The sequence below is a fragment of the Coturnix japonica genome, chromosome 9 (genome assembly GCF_001577835.2).
Source record: "Coturnix japonica isolate 7356 chromosome 9, Coturnix japonica 2.1, whole genome shotgun sequence".
Lineage (NCBI taxonomy): Eukaryota > Metazoa > Chordata > Aves > Galliformes > Phasianidae > Coturnix > Coturnix japonica.
The window spans coordinates 14,451,320-14,470,596 of record NC_029524.1 but is presented as its reverse complement, the minus strand read 5'-3'; the positions used below and the strand labels follow the sequence as shown (position 1 = coordinate 14,470,596).

Genomic DNA, 19,277 nt, shown 5'->3' with positions numbered 1-19,277 from the left:
ATTTAGAAACCAGTTTTTTTTCCTGCTTCCATGACTTCTATGCTTTGAACCAGAAGGTGCTCGTAAAAAACCTCTGTCAAATTCAGTAGTTTGAACAGTCCTCCAGGATATCGGAAACATAGATGTTCAACCTGTAATCAGGGGTGTTTGAAATCCCATCTCCCACTACCCAGGGAATATCCTAATTAGTAGATGTTACACTATATTTACAGTGTACAGCTGTAAATTTAAAGTCTTTGTTCCTTTCCCATAAAGATCACAGACTGCTTTCCTAATTAACAAACCTGGGTGTGCCAGTGTTTGTGTTGCAGTAGTCAAGGCAGTGCCACAGGAGAGCAGTGCCAAGAGACCTACATACTTGTAACTGCATTTATGTGGTTTTATTCTAGGAATTCAATCTTTTATTACACACCCAGTAGTATTAATTTAGATCCTATAAAAGCAAAAAAACCCCATCACTTCCTGGTAGAATATATTATGAGTGTTTATTAAGAAATCCCAACATTGAGATGCATCTTTTTCTGCCTTTTCACAAGAGTTAATCATTAGATTACATCTGGACGTGTCCAATAATTTCTTGGTCATAAAAATTACAACAGTAAATTGTTATAAGAGGGTGAATGTACAAATCAAATCATTGGAAAATTGTATTTTTATCTTGTCCTTGTTAAAGATACAAATTCACATTTTACAAGATTATCATAGAGAATAATAAGGTGATGTCACTGTCCAGCACATTAAGTGACAAATCTTAATGCATGTTCCTACAGAATCCTCTTATGTAATATAAGATTCCAAGTCCCCCAGTTGTCACCAAGACAAGGCCATCAGAGATGTTCCAAATCTAGTTCTTTGTATGGTGCACGAACAACCCACCAGAGTTCTGTTCCTCAAAAATAGAAAGCCGAGGTTATATGTTGGGATCCAGCTAGTAACTGAGCGTACAGGTAACAAAAGTACATCAAATAATGCGCTGCTGTTTAGATCCAGTAACAGTCCTGGAAACATCCCCTTTTAGGATGTGTATCCTGTAATTCAATCTGATCTTATCTCTTGCAGGGAACAAAAAAAGGAATAACAAATTACATACAAGGTTTTCCTTTAAAAAGCGCAGTTCATTTTCTAAGAGTCTTTCACATTTTCCCTGAAGACTGGTTGCTCTGGGCTAGAATCCACATGTGTGTTTAGATGAAGGGCCTTGTGACTGAAAATAAGCCCCTGCTTATCTCTGTTTAATTGGTGCTTCAGCCAGTAATTGAATGCCTGTGGAATAGAGATGCCTTGAAGAAACTCCGTGTCTCTCAGGCAGCTTTTTCACTACGGATTAGAAACAAAATGGGCATTTTTTATAGTTAGTGTACATTGTTAATTAGCAGCATAGTTACCAAAATAAACGACACGTAGATTAAATCACTTATTTAAAGAAATGACAAAATAATTAAAAGCAAGTAACGACTGATAGGAATTCCACCAGGGAACTGTAAGGAGCTGATCCTTGTGCTCTGCTATGCTGATATCCCTGCTCCTAATCTTTATTTTTTATTCACCCCCTAGCATCAGCACTGTGCATCACTGTGGCCATTTAGTGTGCCACCCCACCCACTGCAGAACAGCCCCAAAACACCTTTCAAAAAGGGTAAAGATACATGTGAGCCTTGTGCAAAAGCACACCAAGGGAAAAGGATCCATGGCTGCACGTTCAGGCAATGATTCTGTGGTTACCAATATTTGATTTTAAAAACCTAAACGTAGTACCATCGATTACATAAGAATTACTCATGCACGTATAATTAAAAGCTTGCAGGGCCTAATATTTGTGTGTGGTTTTACATTTTCATGCACATTTTGTATCAGGCAACACTTGTGTCCTCATCCTGCTAAACAAACATCTGAAATCATTGCTCTTATAGATACTTAACAGGAAAGCTTGGAGTCTGATCAAGAAAGCTTACAAAATGGGCTGAGCCTAATTTTCAAATCAGAAGGTTTAGTTTTTCTTCTGCAGTTGCTTTTTTCTGTGTGTAATCCAGCTGTGTTAATGCAAGTGAGATGTCAGGCCAATATGTTAAAGTGGGATCTCGGATGTGGGAAGCATTATTCTCAGGACACTTTGAAAAGCACTGGAGCGTTATTGGTGACTCAATATCTAAGTTGGCTGTTCTGCTTCAGGTTTTTTCTCCTGAAAATGATTTCGTTCTCAAGGGTGACAGAAAAATTCATAAACATCAAGCATGAGCTGTGGAGCTTTGGAGTTTAAAAGGTGCAGTTTTACTAGCAAGATCTCCATGCGAGGACGCTATGCTAATAGAATTTTGCCATATACTGGAAAAATAATGGGGTCAGGGCCTTCTGTGGCACATAGAAAAATAGCTACATGTCATCCATACTGTTTCATCCTCTAAAATACATATTTTTTGAAAGGAATGTATAAACCACAAAGTTCAAGTCATTTGTTAATTGCTCTTGGGCTTTGTCTAGTGCAATAATACCACGGCAGCAACGTGGGGCAGGCAGCGCCAAGTAGCTTTACGTAACAAACGCAAGCAGTGGAAATACAGCCTTGCAGAAAGTGCACCTCACCTTTGAATCTGGCAGCAAATATACTTACACTTCAGAGAAATGGCATGTGACTTTTGGTGTTTGGTCGCTGGGATGCTGCTCACATCTTATCAGGAAGGAGGAGCAGAACAACGAGCATGTCAGGCAAGCTTTGGCTCGAGGCCACTCCAGGCAGCGTGCCACAGCTATGAAATCACTCTGTTATTTTAGACTCACATTAGATGAATAGGGTAATGCAAGCTGTTGGAAACTCAGCTTTGATGTATTTAAATGTTTTGAAATAATGGCGAGCATTTAATATGGAGTTTTGCTAACATTAACTTTCAGAGCTGCCTGATAAAAACAGCCTCATTCCCTACTGTTTTAAAGGTATTTGTCTGATTAAACGCAGATGCTGAAACCATCCGCCTTCACCACAAGACTCCATTGTTCAGACGTTCTACCATCCATCTTAAAGGCTGAATTATGTCCTAAATTTCTAACTGATCACTAAGTACCACTAAGGCTGCAGGCCTGCCCTGGTGTAGAGCTGTGTTCAAAGCTGAGTTAGGTTCTTTACTATGAGACTATAAGAGTTGGAATGGACTGCCCAGAGAGGTGGTGGAGTCACCGACCATGGGAGTGTTCAAGAAACGCTTGGATGTGGTGTTGAGGAATATGATTTAGCCAGGAAGTATTGGGAATGGTTGGACTAGATGATCTTCTAGGTCTTTTCCAACCTTGATAATTCTGTGATTCTGTGAGAGTGGTGAGGCGCTGGCTAAGGCTGGATGGGGCCCTGGGCAGCCTGTTCTAGTATTAAGTGTACCCTCCTGGCACAGGTTTGGTGCGTTGACATTTTATTTTTAAATCACCCGTCATTTGGCAGAGATTACATAAAACACGACAACCCTTTTCAAATCCTTTATTTCACTGCTGCAGCACGTGCATAAAAACAGAACAGAAAACATAAAGAAAAGAGATAAAAACAAGCTCCGTGCCTTCCTACATACAGTAGAACCGGCTCCCCCAGCCCTGCCGACCAGCCCTCCCTCCCTCTCCGGCCTCACACGTCACTTCCCGGGGGCGGCCGCAGCGCCGCGAGCCGCGGGTGTCGGGGCGGCGCTGTGATGGCGGCCGCGGGGCGCCGGGGGGGCTGCGCCGCTCCTGTGTCGGCATCGGGCCCCCGTGCCGTGGGGGGCAGCCGTGGACGTCGGTCGGTCTGAGGCGACGGCAGTGACGGCGGAGGGCGCGGCGCTGCCCGGGGAGCCCCGACCCGCGGCGCCGGGGATGTTGCGGTGGGTCCGGCAGCAGCTGGTAGGTGCCTCCTCGCGTGCGGACAACGCCCGGTGTGCTGCGGGGACAGGCCGGGCTGGGGCCGGGAGGGAGCGTGGGGAGTGGGGGGTGCGGGGCTGACCGCTGGCACTGCTGGGTTATTCATTTATTTAACGCGTATCCAGGGTTTGGAGCAGTTTCGTTGTGGTATTTTGTGATTTATTCGTTTCTTTAAACCCCGTCAACGGCGAGGAAAGTGCGTTTCCTTGCTTTTGGCCTCCTTTGGCTCCCCAAAGTTCAGGGAGGACGGCAGGCCTGTCTCCGTGGGCTGACACACCTGGGGTTTGCAGGCCTCGCCTCCTCCTTTACGTGGCGAAACCTTTGGAGGATTTGCACCTGCTGTGTGTGTATGTGCCACTACCCTGCACCTGAGAGCTCAGCACTGCTCAGCTGCTGCTGCCGTAGGGAAATGCATCCCGTCCTCCTGCTGCACTTGAAATGTTGGTTTCTGCCTCTTCTTTGTGTTATTTCTCTTTCGTTTTCTGAAGGAGTGAAATCAGGCTGCTGAAAACTTTTTTTCCATTGCTTGCAGTTCCCTTAAACCACTGATGTTGCCTGGGTTTGTATTAGAGATATACGTTAGTTTGGCTTTTTTGTACACGTGGCTAAAAGTCTCACGAGTGATTTATTGGATCTGTTATATCACTTTTTGCAACAAGAGAATTCTGTGTTTGTTTTTTTTATTCTCCTACTTTCCCCTATGGAGCAAAGCAAAGCCACAAGCTTTAATTAAGTACATTTAGCGAGAGGTTAAAAATCACTTTCAAGTCCTTTAACAGCGCCGTGTTTTTTGTGATGGTCTCTGTGGCAGCTTGACAGCGCTGACTGGTTTGGTTTAACACTAAGATTTATTGACCTGGAAATTAATTACTCTTTTAGAGCTCCCATTGCACTCCTCTGTTCTGTAACAGGCAAGCGTGTATTTTTACAGAATAAAGCTTGCTTGGCATAACAGCTACCATCTTATTTTTTCCCTATGAGGGTGGCTTGAGGTTGTTGAATGTGGCTTTGAAAGTTGGCTGCTGTAGAGCTGTGATTAGGAGACACTGCATCAGAGCTAGGAATCCATCTATCAACCATGCCTGCCTTTCTTTCTGTCTGAACGCTGGCCAGCTCTCCAGAAACACGTCTGGCCTTAAGAGAAAGTAAAAAATGGAGTGTAAGAGGATGAGCAATACACTTGGCACTGAGAGGGTTTTCTTCTGTAGGAAAATGGTGGTGGGAAAAGAACTGCTTGAAACTTGCACTGGCTTTCACAGGAGAGCATTAGGTTTGTAGAAGAAAGGGGTAATACTACAGGGAAGGAATGACTGGAAACATACTGGTTTGGTGTTTTTCTTTGTATAAACCTCATTGCTTGATGCTGATTGTTGTTTTACAGCTCATTTAGTTGAAACATGGCCTAAGATAGGTATCACGCTGCATGTTTCTTCAGAGGGACACTCAGCTCATCCCTGTGTATGATCATTCATTTAACGTACATCCCACACATTTACTTCTTCTCACGGCTGTGATGTTTAGTTTGTATTAAGAAAGGATGTCAGAAAGCTGAGAACCTGGGGAAGGATGTTGAAAAGATAATTGGTGCAAGTGGGAAGAGCAGGATGACAGAAGCAGGGTTGTTTGTAGATGGCTCTGCCATCTGAGGAACACTCAGACTATTTGAAGCAAATAATGGCGAAGTCTGTCTGAGATATTTCTGATGAAGGGAGAAGAATGTGTGGGATTGGATTCCTTCAGAGCGTGCATTTCTACCTGTGTTCGATGTGGCAGCAGGTTCTGAGAAAGCTATTCTTGTCCGCATGGGAGGATTGGAACCAAGCACGGATGTGGGAGTCATCAAAGTTGGCTGTAGTAATACAAAAGAAAAACGTTGGTGTGAGGAAGTGTTGGACTGAGGAGAAGGAGGAGGGACTGGTGCTTTGCTGAAGGCAGTTGTTAAGTGCTCTCTATGAAACCAGGGAATGTTTTGCAACTTCTTGTTTAAGAGGTCTGTATTTCGTATGCTGATTAATCACGGAATCACGTTAATGAGGTGGTCCTGAATACCTGTGTTCTGGTGTGAGTTGTGAAAGGGGACAGGGAAAAAGAAACAGGTGTCCTTAGAAGCAAGTCAGGAGGGGACCTCGTATGCAATGCAGATGGCTTCAGCTGTGTTCTTGAAGTGGGACCTTTGCTGTGCTTTAGTCTGTGAACACACGGGGGTCATTTCCAGTATGAAAAATCAAAATGGATGACAGTAAAACTACAGGTTGGTCTTCATTTCCTATGTGGGATTTTATTAGAAATTGTCAGGAGTTTTTGGTAACTTGGCTGTTAGTTTGCTTTATTTCCTCAGTAGCAGCTAATAGCTCCCCATCACTCCCAGCCCAATGCTAATAGTGAATGTTCTGCTCAGTAAGTCAACAGCGGCGTGCAGCATTCAGTGTTATAATATCAGATTGCAACAGGTTTTAGCTATTAAAAAATGTGAAGATAAATGGAGTATAATTACTTGTGTTAAAAAGATAACTGAAATGCCCTGATGCATGTGGAAGAGCAGTGCTGAGCAGGATGCCCGAGTGAGGCTGTGTTACCTTGAGGTTGCAGGCGGACATTGGGCATGTGGATTTGCTGCGGGTTGCATAACAGCACAGGCACAGCCAACTCTGCTTGAACAAAGCAGCCCAGTAAACAGAAGTTGATAGGAAGCACCGTTAATATTGAGGAATGGTACACTTGGTTTACATTTCCGAATGTGGTGCGTTAAACTACATTGCTGTTCTGTATACAGCTCGTAGTAGCTCTCTGGGTGAGGATGGTGCAGTATAAGCACAAAGTGGGGTTTGTAATGCTTGGTAATTTCCAGTATCACTTGGTTTGATGCATTTGTGACAGGATCTGGGCTGCGTTCGTGTCCTGATGGTGTATATGCAGCATAAGAACTATTGCGGTGATATCAACAAAGCGACAGTGATTTAGTTGTCTGGCAGGGGGGTCTCCAAAGCTGTGATAGAACAGCTGTGTGCAGGAACCCAGCTGTTTGCAATTAGTCCTGCTGAGCCACAAGTTTACCTCCATTTTGCTGTTCTGTGGGGTCTGAGCCCACCGGTTTTTTATGCAGCAGTGTGGCAACAAGGGTGAGACAGGAGCTACTGGCACAGCCCAAGAGAAGCAGAGCTGGGCTGTACTTGGCAGTCTGCTTTCTTCCTTCAACAGGATCACAGGGAATGCTTTAGTTTGTTCTGTGTTTGGTTGTGCTTTTTGTTTTCCTCCCAAGGACAGCATCAGTAGGAGATGTGGTCATCCTTCATATGAGCTCAAATGAAAACTTCTCTCTTTGTGGAAATATCCCTGCACAGAATAGCATGACAGGCCTGGGTGTCAGGATTTTTTTTCCCTTTCCTTCCATGTATTGGGATCTGCTGAGATGTCCTGAGAAGAGCAGATGGCATTCTGTAATAGCTCACTGCATTCTGAATAAGAACAGTGCTCAGGCTCCTTGTTTACAGCGATGTGTGTGCTTTTCTAACTTAATCATTTCAAATAATCATTTCAGTGCAGGTCCTTGTGTGGGGTGTGTGTTGCTGTGTATTTCTTTAGGGGTCTGTTTTGGTTTAGGAGTTGCCAGGTTTTTGCATACTGAAAGTACTTTAACTATTCCAATGTCTGAGAATCCCAGCTTCTGGAATCACTTTGATTTCTGGATTTGATTTTTTTCTTTCGCCCCCTATTTTCTTACCTGCTAATGACTGTGTACATGCTTTGATAAAAGATGAAAGCTGTTAGTTATTGTATACTTGGAGAGGAAATGTATATTTGCTCAATAAGAGTTCCCCCAGTATAGACTGCCCGGCTGAAGCCTTCTCTGCTGTCACCAATGGATCACAGTGAGAAGAGTGTTGGAACAGCCCAGGGACTGCTTCAGTTTGAGAATCAGAATCATTAATGCTGGAAAAGATCAAACTACGGGGAGGATTGTGAGGTTATGATGCGCTTGGTCTTAACACAGGGGAACGTGTGGCAATGGGTTTTAGGCTGTGACCTGCTAGGCTAGTCCTCCCATTGCGTTTGGTCTTTTAACCTTATTTTCTTTCAGTATTCTGCGATTGCTGAGTACTAATGCATTTGCAGCACAGTGTGTTCCGAAGCATGTGGAGCCTGGCCCTGCCTGCCGCCAGCTGGCTGTACTGGGGAAGGCATCCACTGTGTCCTGTGTAGAAGTTTTACATCTTGTCTCATAAAAAAAAAAAAAACAACAAAATCCTACGTGATTAAACCAATCTTACCAATGTTGTTATTATTATTTTTTAAAGATCGCTTTAAAAAGAATGGGGAAATTTGAGTCATCGGATGTGTTGTGTTGCTGTGAGACTGGAGCTTTAACCCCTATCTGATCCTGTTGTTCTTTTTGGTTGCTTTTTTAGCAGCAGGTTTTTATTATGCTGGGCTTCCATTTGTCACACAACAGTGTGTGACGTTTTCATGGACTCTGTTATCTCTTCACTGTGGAGGTGCTGCTCCATTAATAGCTGCCTTAATGTCTAGTTATGGTTCTGGGGGGTTACCTCTAAACACTCCTCAGCAGGTAAAACACACGATCTGAGACAAGTCAGTCTGTGCTGAATGAAGTCATTTACCATCTGTGCTATTCAATCGATATTCGATTTTCCTAGTTTTGGATGGATTGGCAGCTGTTGTTTTTTCTTACTCTGGTGTCCTCTGTTGTCATGACTGCATTTGCCACCATCTCTGAGGATAGGGCATCTACAACACAGCTTCTAAAACAATCCTTTAACTTCAGGCACCGTGTCTCTCTTAAGCCAGCAGATTAAAGCTGCAAAAAGATAGATCTGACAAAACAGCTCTGTCCAAGCAGAGTGATCTCTCCAGCAGAACACAGGTGACATTTGCTGCTAGACTTTGGGTTTTTTTTTTAGTATAGAAACCACTTTTCAACTGTGTACTGTTTGAAGAAAAAGAGAAATAACAGAACTCAAACACTTAGTGATAGCACAGATAGACAGGAGGGCCAGCAGCCATGCTATCATATAGAAGACTTTGCTGTTCATTGGCTTCCCACATCCTGTGCCTTAAGAAGACTTCTTCTTCTTTGCTTGGAGAGTAAAAGTAACTGTGGGAGAGGGGAGATAATGATGCAGGCACAAGGAAGCTGTTTGTTTCCATCCTGAAATGTTATACAAGGAAGAGTTTGAAATGCCATAGACCAAAAAGTGTAATTGCTATGTGTTGTTGCATTTAGTTACTCCTTTATTCCCATGCATCTTTCTGTGCTGGTTCTGTGTGTGGCTGTGTTGACTTCTGCAGGTTTTTAAATATCTGGAAAAAGAATTATGACAAATCAGGAAGGGAGCTTGTGATTTAGTGAGCTTTAGGGATGAAGATGTATGTAGACGTGTCTGTAAGCAGTGCATTAAGCTAATGCTTCGGTCCTAAATCATGTTTGAAAAGGAATTAAAACCCAGAGTGGTATTTGATAAAAGGAGTAGCCTCAAATCTATGGTGTTTATGGAGCAGACTTCATCAGACCTGTTAGACAGAAGAGCCAGGCGGTTCTAGCTGTGAACTGAGCTCTCTTCCCCTGGAATTTGCTAAGCAACAACTGTCAGAGCAATCGCCAGTGCAGCTTTGACACACATTGTGAAAAGCCGTGAGGCTTCTTATCCAGGGCCTGGGGGGGCTGGGATGAACGTTCAAGTTTTTTTTTCATATCGAAGGGAAATATGAATTGAACTTGTGTCTATCAGTTCCTGCACTGCAAATAACTATTGTCTGTCGGAAGTCATCTGAACATTGAACGCAAGGCTGGTCAGTATTCATATGGGATAATGGCTGTATGTGTGGCACAGGGCAGGAACCTGCTTGTATGAAACAGGTTCGTTAACGGCTCTTCAAAACAGTGGGCAAACAGCATTTCCTTCTGCAATAGTAGCACGTGTAGTTTCCAAGCAGGTGAGGAGGTGTGTGATTCTTTTGTATTTGCGCAGTGATGGAACTGACAAATGTAGTTTCTGTGTATGGTGAAATGGCTGGCTGCGAGCTTGACGCTGCTTTGTAATTTTTAGTGAAAAACAAAGTATACGATGTGATACAGATTTGAATGCCTTGTTTCATAGCAAAGTTTTTTGTCTTTGAATGAATCCAGTGACCATGAATAGAGTATAATTAGGTATGGATCTATTTATGAGTTTTAGTGCTATGGTGATTATTCAAGGTACGCGAAGGAATTCTGTGTTAAATGTTTCATGTATTGTACTGGGTCTGTACTCTAGGACTGATTTGGTTGGCTTGGCTGCTGCTATTTCTGTGTGATGGAGCATTGCAGAACTGTAGCACTTAATGTGTTCAAATTGCTTCATATATTTTCAGCAAAAATAGACTTAATGTACTTTGTAAGCAAAAGAACGAAGATTTTGGATCAGATACTGTTAGGCTTCAACTTCTGATAGACCTCTTTGGCCATCATAATTCAATTTTTATTTAAGGTTGATTAAAAAAATGCTCTGAATGGCCTTGGGAAATAGATAGGTGTTAATGACAGAGGAGGAATAGCTTACAGTCTTCAGGTTAATCGAATACTTTGAATGCAGGAGCATGAAAATTCTAGTAATATTGTAGAAAAAAAAATGCAAACTTGGAATTCTGAGAAAGACAGACATTTGTTTGATCATATTCTGTCTGCAATGGATTATGCTGCATAAATGCAGTGATTTGGATTGTAGAGGCGTAGGAGGGAGCCTGTTCCTTAGCTGATGTAAAGTTGGATTACATTAAAATTAAGCAGCGTCCCTTAATCTCTGTTATAGTTTTTCACTGCTGCCAGAACTGAACATCTCACAGTCCTTTGAAAGAGCTTGGGTAGAAAGGCCAACTTGCATTCTCAGCTGGCTTTTCCCATTGGAATGTATTGGTGTTACATGATCACTGGGTTTTGTGTCAGCTCCCCATCAGCTGGCACAGGAGGAGGAGGCTGTTTGTGTTCACTCCTTTCTGGTGCAGGTAAACAGGCAGTGGATGGTTGTTTTGTTTTTAAGAAGGGATTTTTCCAAATTCTTTCTGCGGGCATCTGATGGGCGTTCTGACAAAACAAATGAAGCTAAGAATGGTTTGATCTGCATGTGACCAGGCCTTTGTTCCAAGCACTGATATGACCACTGTAAACACAGTACTAGGTATTTATGTGTTGACTTTGTGAGAGTTTCTTGCTTTCGGGATCTCTTGTTTCCTTCAGTGTTTGCCCAAATAGTGCATTCTGACAATAGGTGTTTTGGAAAGTTACAAAATGGGTTGTTATCTGCTGTGCTAAACAACCACAGCCCTGTGAGCAGGAAGAGGACGCTGCCTGAAGGGCCCACGACTTGCAATGCTCTTTTATGTCTTTACTGCAGTAATATTTAAAAGGGCAGGAACAAACTGCACTACCCTATGTAAACCTTGGGGTACTGCAGCTGATTCACTACTTGTTGAAAATTGCTGTGAGAGGCTGTTTTTTCCTTCATGCTAACCTTTGATATGGCAAATTCACTTTGATTACTGCCCAGCTACGTGACCGAAAGAATTATTGCCTACTGTTTGTAATATGAATTTCCACAAGCTTTTGAAAATGCGCATGGAGTGTGAATAGATCATCTTATCTGACAGAAGGGAAATTATTCCATGTATATTAAAAACAAAATCCAAAGTAAAAAAGTTAATTTCCTCAGAACAGCTTTAATCAAACCATATCTTGGTTGCAGGTAATTGCAGGTTTTGGGGATACATGCCAGGAAATGCCGTGGTGTTTCTGTAGCTGTGGTTGGTCAGTTACCTTCCCAGGTAAATAAGTTCCTGGGGCAGCCTTCAGTTACATTTATTAGTGTTGTAAACCAGGACGTGATGTCTGCAGGGTGTTGGGAAAGCTGCTGCTTTCCTGAGCTGTGCTCAGTGTGGTTTCTGAAACAAGGAGGATCCTCTGCTTGGGCCTTCCTTCCTTCAGCCCCTTGTCACGGAACCTGTCACGGAATACTGGCTCTGTAGCAGTTCTCCTCACAAACAGGATTTTCCTTTCTTTTTTTTTCCCTGTAAATATGAGAGTGATCAAGAAACACAGGGAGATTGTTAGTTATACTCCTTGTAGGCAGATATTAAGCAAAAAATTGCTTGTCAGATAACTTGTAGCTATTTTGCTGCGTGTGTTACAAAGCTTGAAACAGCAACTGATTTGTTGTGTGCTGGACTCGTGTGTCACTAATCCTAATCCTAGCTGAGAGATCTGCAGATTTCTGCTGTCTCATTTAACAGTGAGAGGGTGTGAAGGCAGCAGTGCTGTTCTAGGGTAAGCTTTTATACTAGTGATATTAGTGTTTGCAGTGGATAGAAGAGGGTTTTCTTTTCTTTGTTTCTTTATGTTTACAGGTGATGGAATGGCCTCTCTTCCTTTGCACAGTTCTTTTTCATGGTGGTGCTTCTCATTTGCTTACTCTGCTTGTTTCCTCAGTTACCCAATTCCTTGTTCATGCTCCTGGAGCAGCAGCAGTGCAGAACATGTCCCACGCTGCGTGTTTACCTTGTGCTGGCCAAGCAGTTGTGTCAGCCATGTCATTGTTTTAGGGATCTGATACACTGAAAAGAAACCAACAACACAGAACTTGGAGCATGGTGTGGTGGCTTTTCAGCCAGGTCAGTTTCCTGCTCCGCTTTACCATCAGGCTGTGCAGGCAGTTCCCCGCATGGCCCTGAGCTGGAGACGTGATCTGGGAAGCAGAGGACTTTCTTTCATCAAAGAAATAGCGCAGAATCACAGTCAGGAATTTCCCCTCCGTTCCTAGGGATGTTTTCTGTGCTGGTTGAGAGGAGCTGAATTTATTACGCAGAGGGATGTCTTTGTCTGACTGAGAACACTGAGGAAATCACTACTGAAGTGTTCAATAGAAATGCCTTTGAGTTTGGTACCAATTTATATTCCAAGAAAACTAAACGTGAATCACCTTATATTGTTTTTTCCCTTATCCAAGCAATTACTCTGGCTTTCTGCTTTATAAATCATCTTGACTCAGGCATTGCTGTGTTGTTTATAAGTCATGTTTGTTTCAGCTATTTTCAAAAACCAAATATGTCATGTTTAGCTGGGCGCAGTTCTTCTATTGGCCTGTCGTGTAGTGAAGATGAAATAGGAGAGCTGTATTCCAGTGGTAGGCAAGGCCTGGTTTGTGCTTTAAAATAAGAGTGGCTGAGCCCCAGCCAATAAATCTATATTTAATTTGCAGCATGAAAGGACAAGAACAAGTCAGTCCTATGGTTAGGATTGATGTTTATTTACAATGGGTTCATGTAATGCACCTGATTAAGGAGTCTTAGACATCAAGATTTGCAATAAACTCTGCTTTATTTGTTATGAAGTCAATGGGCTGTGAACTTAGGTAGGAATCACCTCACTAGGCAAAGTAGGAAAAGAAACTTCTACTGGAAAGTATCAGTGTCAGCTATGATTTATTTTTTTTTCTCAAGACCCAAAACTTGATGAAACCCTGTGAGAGGGACACGTTACCCTAATTCTGCAGCTCAGTTCCATAATGACAACAGAAATAGAGAATGAAGCTGTTTCAGAGTGAAATTAGCAAGCACTAGTCACAGTAATAAGAGAGTTATAGGAATTTCTCTTCCTGAACAATTAAATCCTGCACAGAAGCTGAACTTTCTTGGAAGGGATGCATAATTAAAGGATGCATAATGAAAATTTCTCTGGAGGAGAATTCTCATTAGGTAATTATCTAACGGCAGAGTTGCTGGGCAATTTTGAACCATCACTCATGGTTACAGAAATAAAGATCAGGAGATGTGTGTTCCTTTCCCTGCTGTGGCTGTGGTCAGCTCGCTGGGGCTGCCAGGACTGCATCCTCTGCCAACCAGAGCTCTGCAGCTCCAGAGGTTGGTGTCCTCAGCCTGCTGCCTCCTGCACTGTCACCATGGATCTGCTGTTTGAGCAGCTTTGGCACTTTGCTGTGGTCTTCCACCACTGGAAGGCTGCCTGTTGCTTTCTTTGCTTTTTCACTTTTCCCTCTGCTTTACGTTCAGTGGTTTTGAAGTGGAAAATGTGACTTTCCAAAGTGAGAGAGTCTGGCATTTTGTGAGCGCCAGACATGTTCTGAGGTAGATCTGTGTGCCTGCTCTTACTAATTAAGCACGGCGTTTCTCTGACTTGTAGAACAACTATATTGTGGCATCATCTGTAGTGATTTACAAATAATATGTCACAAATACCATCTCCAAACCACTTCTGCTACAACATCTGTTTTTTTTATGTCCTTTCTGAATCTACTGTCACCTCTCTCTTATCATTGCATGGCCTTCCACACCACAGTGACTGCTGTGGCTTCTGCTGCTCACCAGAGGAGCTTTGTTCTCCTTCAGGTCTGTGTCAGAGCTCTCCTGTTCTTACCCCCTTCCTCCTTCTGCACCTTTCTTTCTGAAGTGAAACGTTTCTCTGTTAATGATGACTAACGCAGTAACTTGTAGGCTTGAAAGGATTTTTTAATTAAGTCTTTACTTTAAATGACGCTGTCCTAAATGTCAACATACCTCACATCTTACATTAGAGAACTTTATGGGCGAGTGAAAATTCTTGCTTGTATCAATCATTTCTTTGTGTAGTTCGTTGTGCTCACTGTTCATCACTCCTATCGTTTATTGGGCTGGAAGTCTCTCCTTTTGGAGCTCTCTGAAATACCAGTTCTTAGTAGAGATCAACCAAGGTCTGAGCCTGGTTTCACAAGTAGAACAGTACGACTGCAAAGGTAAATTCCTCACTGCCACTACTGGAACTGGTAATGCCCTTTCTGCCTGTTTATCAGTTGTCCTTTCTCTTGGCGTCATAGAACAAGGAGACTGTGTACGACACAAATCATGTTTGTCAGTTCAGAGATAAACGTCTGACTCTCGTGCTGAGATTCATGACTTCCCACACAGTCACTGGTGGGAACAGCTTCACGGTTCCAAGTTTAATTGCTGGTTTGCACCACATTGTAGAGCTTTTTAGTTTGTGTTTTAGTCATTTTTCTCAGTCTGTTATCTGAATTATGTGCCACTGTCTCTCTTGTTGTCTTTTCTATCACCTGCTTCTCCAGGTCAGAATGTAGGAGCTGGCAAAGGCTCTGTGAGTCATGTAGCCCCAGGAAAGGCTCTAGTAAAGATAGACAAGGGTGACCTAGATATAAGCCCTTGTGTTACGGAGACATCACCGCCTTCCCACATGACTTGGTTTAGTTTCTGATTATTATTCCTTGCCATCAGCATTTTTGTTTTTCCAGCACCAAAACTAAGTTTCCATTGCTGCAGCTGAAGCCTGTGTCTATTCTTCCTTGCCCTTCAGATTACTTCTCAGTGGAAGCATTCTTTGTGCTGGAAGGTGTGCTAGCACTTCCTGAGTTTCCTCTGCCTTAAGCTGTCGCCTCAATTTGTTCACCTTGATGCTTACTGTTCAGCCTTGTTCTATAACTCAAACTTTCCATTATACATTGTGTTACTTTATACATCACATTTCAGTTTAATACCTGCATTCCTCTGTGCTTGCAGAGGCAGTTGATGAAAATCCTGAGCATTAGGCCTGAATTGAGGCTTTGCTTCTAAGGGATCTCAGTCAGATTTGCTGTTTTGACTGAAAACTATTGCTAAGTGTTTCTGAGTAAAATGTGTGAGTTTGCTTTCACTGTTGCTATCGTTAATGTGTGAACCGATGGTAGAGTGAGTTTTGAGATTAGCCTGCCTGTTCTTGGAGGTTGAATTTGTTGGTGGAAAGCTCTGTGGTCTAGTCAGATGTGTATGGTTTTGTTTTAAAGCTAATGGGAACTCTTACAAAAACCAGTTTATCACAGCATAGTAGTATGAGCTGTTTATTCTGACTTTGGCTTTTGATCTATTGGGGTTATCATGAGCACAGCCATGATTTTTTTTTTCCATAGATAATGTATTTTCATCTCCATTTCTGCTTCTTTTCTCTTTCAATTTTCGTGAGACTTCTTTGAGCCTTATGATTTATTTTTCTTCCATTTTCCAGAATGGGTACACAACTGCAGAAATTGGATTTATTATTTCTTTTAAATTCAACTTCTGTAAGTTAACACAGCAGACTTTAATTTCCAGGTTAATTTTCTTTCTGATTCAAAAGCCAGCATTCTAAATCTGTTCCTTCACAGCTAAGTATCATTTTTGAGCACAGAGATAGCAGATTTATTTGTGTAAATGATGGGTAATAAAGTAATCTTTCCTGATCTTTTTTTGTTTCGTTTTGTTTTTTCATTTTCTGTTCTAGGGTTTTGACCCTCCGCATCAAAGCGATACACGAACTATTTATATAGCAAATCGTTTTCCCCAGCATGGCCATTATATTCCTCAGAAGTTTGCAGACAACAGAATCATATCATCCAAGGTAAGGGAAAATACGTGGTACATCCCATCACTCTCTCCCCAGAGCCTGGGTCTAGAGTGATGAGGCATGTTGGTCAGACCTTCTAAAGTGGCTTTTGAATTACTTCTGTTCATGTCTGGATGTGATTTAATAGGAAGGGTGAAGGGTTTTTTTGGTGAGGATTTATAAAATTGCCGTATCATAAGCAAGGAACTGCAGTTGCAGGTTCCCTCCTAGTGTGGCCTTGGAAAGGAATCAACAGAACTGATGGGATGGGGGATATTTTGTCATTGAAGCGCAGGAGAAAAAGGGTATAGCTGCTCAAATAAATCTGTTCTCTAGTAGCCTGGCTACTAGGAACCAGATTAGTCTGGCTGTTCCTATCCAGATTGGCATGAGAACAGTTAAAATGTTGTCTGTAAAGGCAATGCAGTTGCTACTCCTACTTTCCTTCTAGATGCCCTTCATGGGCCCTTGAGATTGAATACAGCTGTTCTTTCTGGAAGTCGGGCACTGCCAAGATGCAGTTTGGGGAGGGTAGATGGAAAATGAGAAGTTGAGGGAGTTTGGGAGAGAAAATGAATTCCACTGTTCAGCATGTCATAACTATTCTTTCTCTTTTCTTTTTTGCCTTCAGTATACAGTGTGGAATTTTGTTCCAAAAAACTTATTTGAACAGTTCAGAAGAATAGCCAACTTTTATTTTCTGATAATATTTTTGGTTCAGGTAAGTGTATAATACTCAGTTTAGCCACGGAAATTAAGGTGGTGATTGCCATTTGTGTTGTGGATTCTGTCACTTACTTTTCATTCTATGAATTTAACTTCTCAATTTAATGTGGAAACAATGCATTTCCAGCATTGCTGGTGAAATTTGAAGTTTGTTTTCATCAAATTGGACAGTGTTGCACATTCTTGTTCTGTATGGAATCTTACTTGTGTAAATCAATACAGGGTTGTCATGCAGTTCTAAATTCCTCAAATTCACATGAAAAGAACACACAGAATTTACAACTAGGGTTGACAGTTTGTCAGATTTGAAGGTATCAGGGCTGCCAGCAAAGTATAGGTCAAAATAGCACTGTGGCTTTTGTAGCCAGATAAATTTCTTTTAATTAAGAAACATCTACAAGTATATTGAAGGGATAAGTCTGTAAATTTACTGTGATATTTGTACCTCCAGCTCTGTAATTGTATTTAAATTCTCTAGAGCTATTGCAGGCTTAGATGAAGGATAAGAGAGAGAGGTGGTAAGAAGAGGTAATAGCATTTTAAAGACTCGGGTCACATCTAAGGCAAAGACGAGGTTTTGAGTTACATAAACTTTTCTTTCATTGTGAAGTAAAGTAACTTAGTATAGGCACAGCCCTCCATGGTGATTGACCAATACCTACCTTAGGCACCTGAAGAAGGTGGTGCTTCATGACAGAAATAGGAGTAGCGAAGTGTTCATAAGATTTTTCTATAACTGTCATGTACAAGTTGTGAATTTGTCATCCTTTGCCTCCCGTGTCACTGTTTTTAATTCACATTTAAAAAGAAATAACTTTCTAATAGGCTGAAAATTCTTGTGGTAGTAATTGCTAAGGTCATACTGTTTTAGCTTCATTTACCAGCACCCATTTCCTGTTGTCATAGTTAGGAATTTTGACTTTGTCCTTCCTGTTGTGTTCCGTACTGTTTAATGGATCATAGCACGAGGAAGATGGGAACGTGCCAAAGATCCGTAATTGCTACTCACATTTACCCCAAACAGTGTTGCTCTTTTCAAGCTTTTATTTCTTCCTTATGCAAATTTACTTATATACTTCAATTTTAATCAAGTTTCTTTCAAACTTAGTTTGAAACTTTCAAACTGTTAGTTTAGACTTAATATCTAAACACAATGTCCATGAAGCGATGTGAACCTGGAGGCAGAACTTGAATTCAGAGTGTAATCCTATTCTTCTCTCAATTCATAACTCGAGTGAATACCCTAATTTGTATGTCTTGCGTGTATGTCTTTGTTCTTGGAAACATAATAGGAATAAAGCTGCAGTCATTTTTGTTCTTTGTTGCTCTTTTTCTATTGAACAGAATTTTGTTTTTATTCAAATCTCATCTAGAATTTCGTCAATGCGTAATACTTTTCTTTTTGCAAGGCAAAGGTGCTTTTAACATTTGATCACCATGGTATCTTCTCTGTCATATGAATCTCCTGTGACCACAATGCAGTGCCAATCAATGCTGCTTTATTTCACTGGGGATGACAGGGCTGGGGCAAGTTCTTATTTTGTTTAAATGCGTAGTTCAATCCGGTCCACGCTATCCGCCTCACATATGCATACCAGAAACATGGTCACAGACTGCGTTTTGGTTGCGTGATGCTCTGAGTAGTTGTATGATGGGTATGTGTCCACCTCTGTAGCAGGCACTGGTCTGTGGCATTCTGGGGAAATAAGAAAAGCAGCAGTATGCCATGGTGCTTCCACTGCTAGAAAAGTTGCCTCCCTTTAACATGTGAGCCCATGAGAAAAAAGGAGAGATTGCAAATGGCAGAAATGTCATAGTTAGGCTTCTCTAGCCATAACCAGGGGCTCCTGGCAGGTGCTGTCGTGGGCAGGGTGCTGCTGGGCTGAAATTGTAGTGCTGCATTTGAAGAACACGCAGTATTTTGAGCTAGGTATGATTTTGTCGTGTTTTTTAAGTTGTCTTCATCTCAGTGAAATAAATAAATGGTGCATGTGTTGCAATGTCATAATCTGTTTTCTCTGTGGCTCTTGGCTCTTAATAGAGTAAACTTCATGTGTGATTTTCTTTTTCTTCTTTAATGGTTCCCAAAGCAATGCCATAAGTCTCAGGTAAAGTGAATCAAATCACTTTGGTTTTGAATAGCTCTCTTGTGTATACTTTGTATGCAGCACTTGACCACAGTGTTTTTTCCTGCAGCAGAGGAGAACCACCAGCACACCACTTCCCCCCTCACACACACATACATCATTTTAGCATATACGCTGCACTTTGGCATGAAAGCAATGATAGC

General features: G+C 42.0%; 1 protein-coding gene across 12 annotated transcripts in view; it reads left to right on the top strand.

Annotated features, from left to right (window-relative positions):
• The window catches only part of ATP11B (ATPase phospholipid transporting 11B (putative)), a 95,438-nt gene that overhangs the window by 37,895 nt on the left and 38,266 nt on the right, over positions 1-19,277 (top strand). For 11 of the 12 annotated variants that reach the window (XM_032446478.1, XM_032446479.1, XM_015871542.2 and 8 more), the window contains 2 exons: positions 16,160-16,276; positions 16,893-16,982. In XM_032446478.1, the coding sequence (XP_032302369.1) occupies positions 16,160-16,276; positions 16,893-16,982 (207 nt within the window). Of the gene's footprint in view, positions 1-3,634; positions 3,856-16,159; positions 16,277-16,892; positions 16,983-19,277 lie in introns of those variants that run through there. The other variant, XM_015871550.2, reaches the window with a different exon arrangement.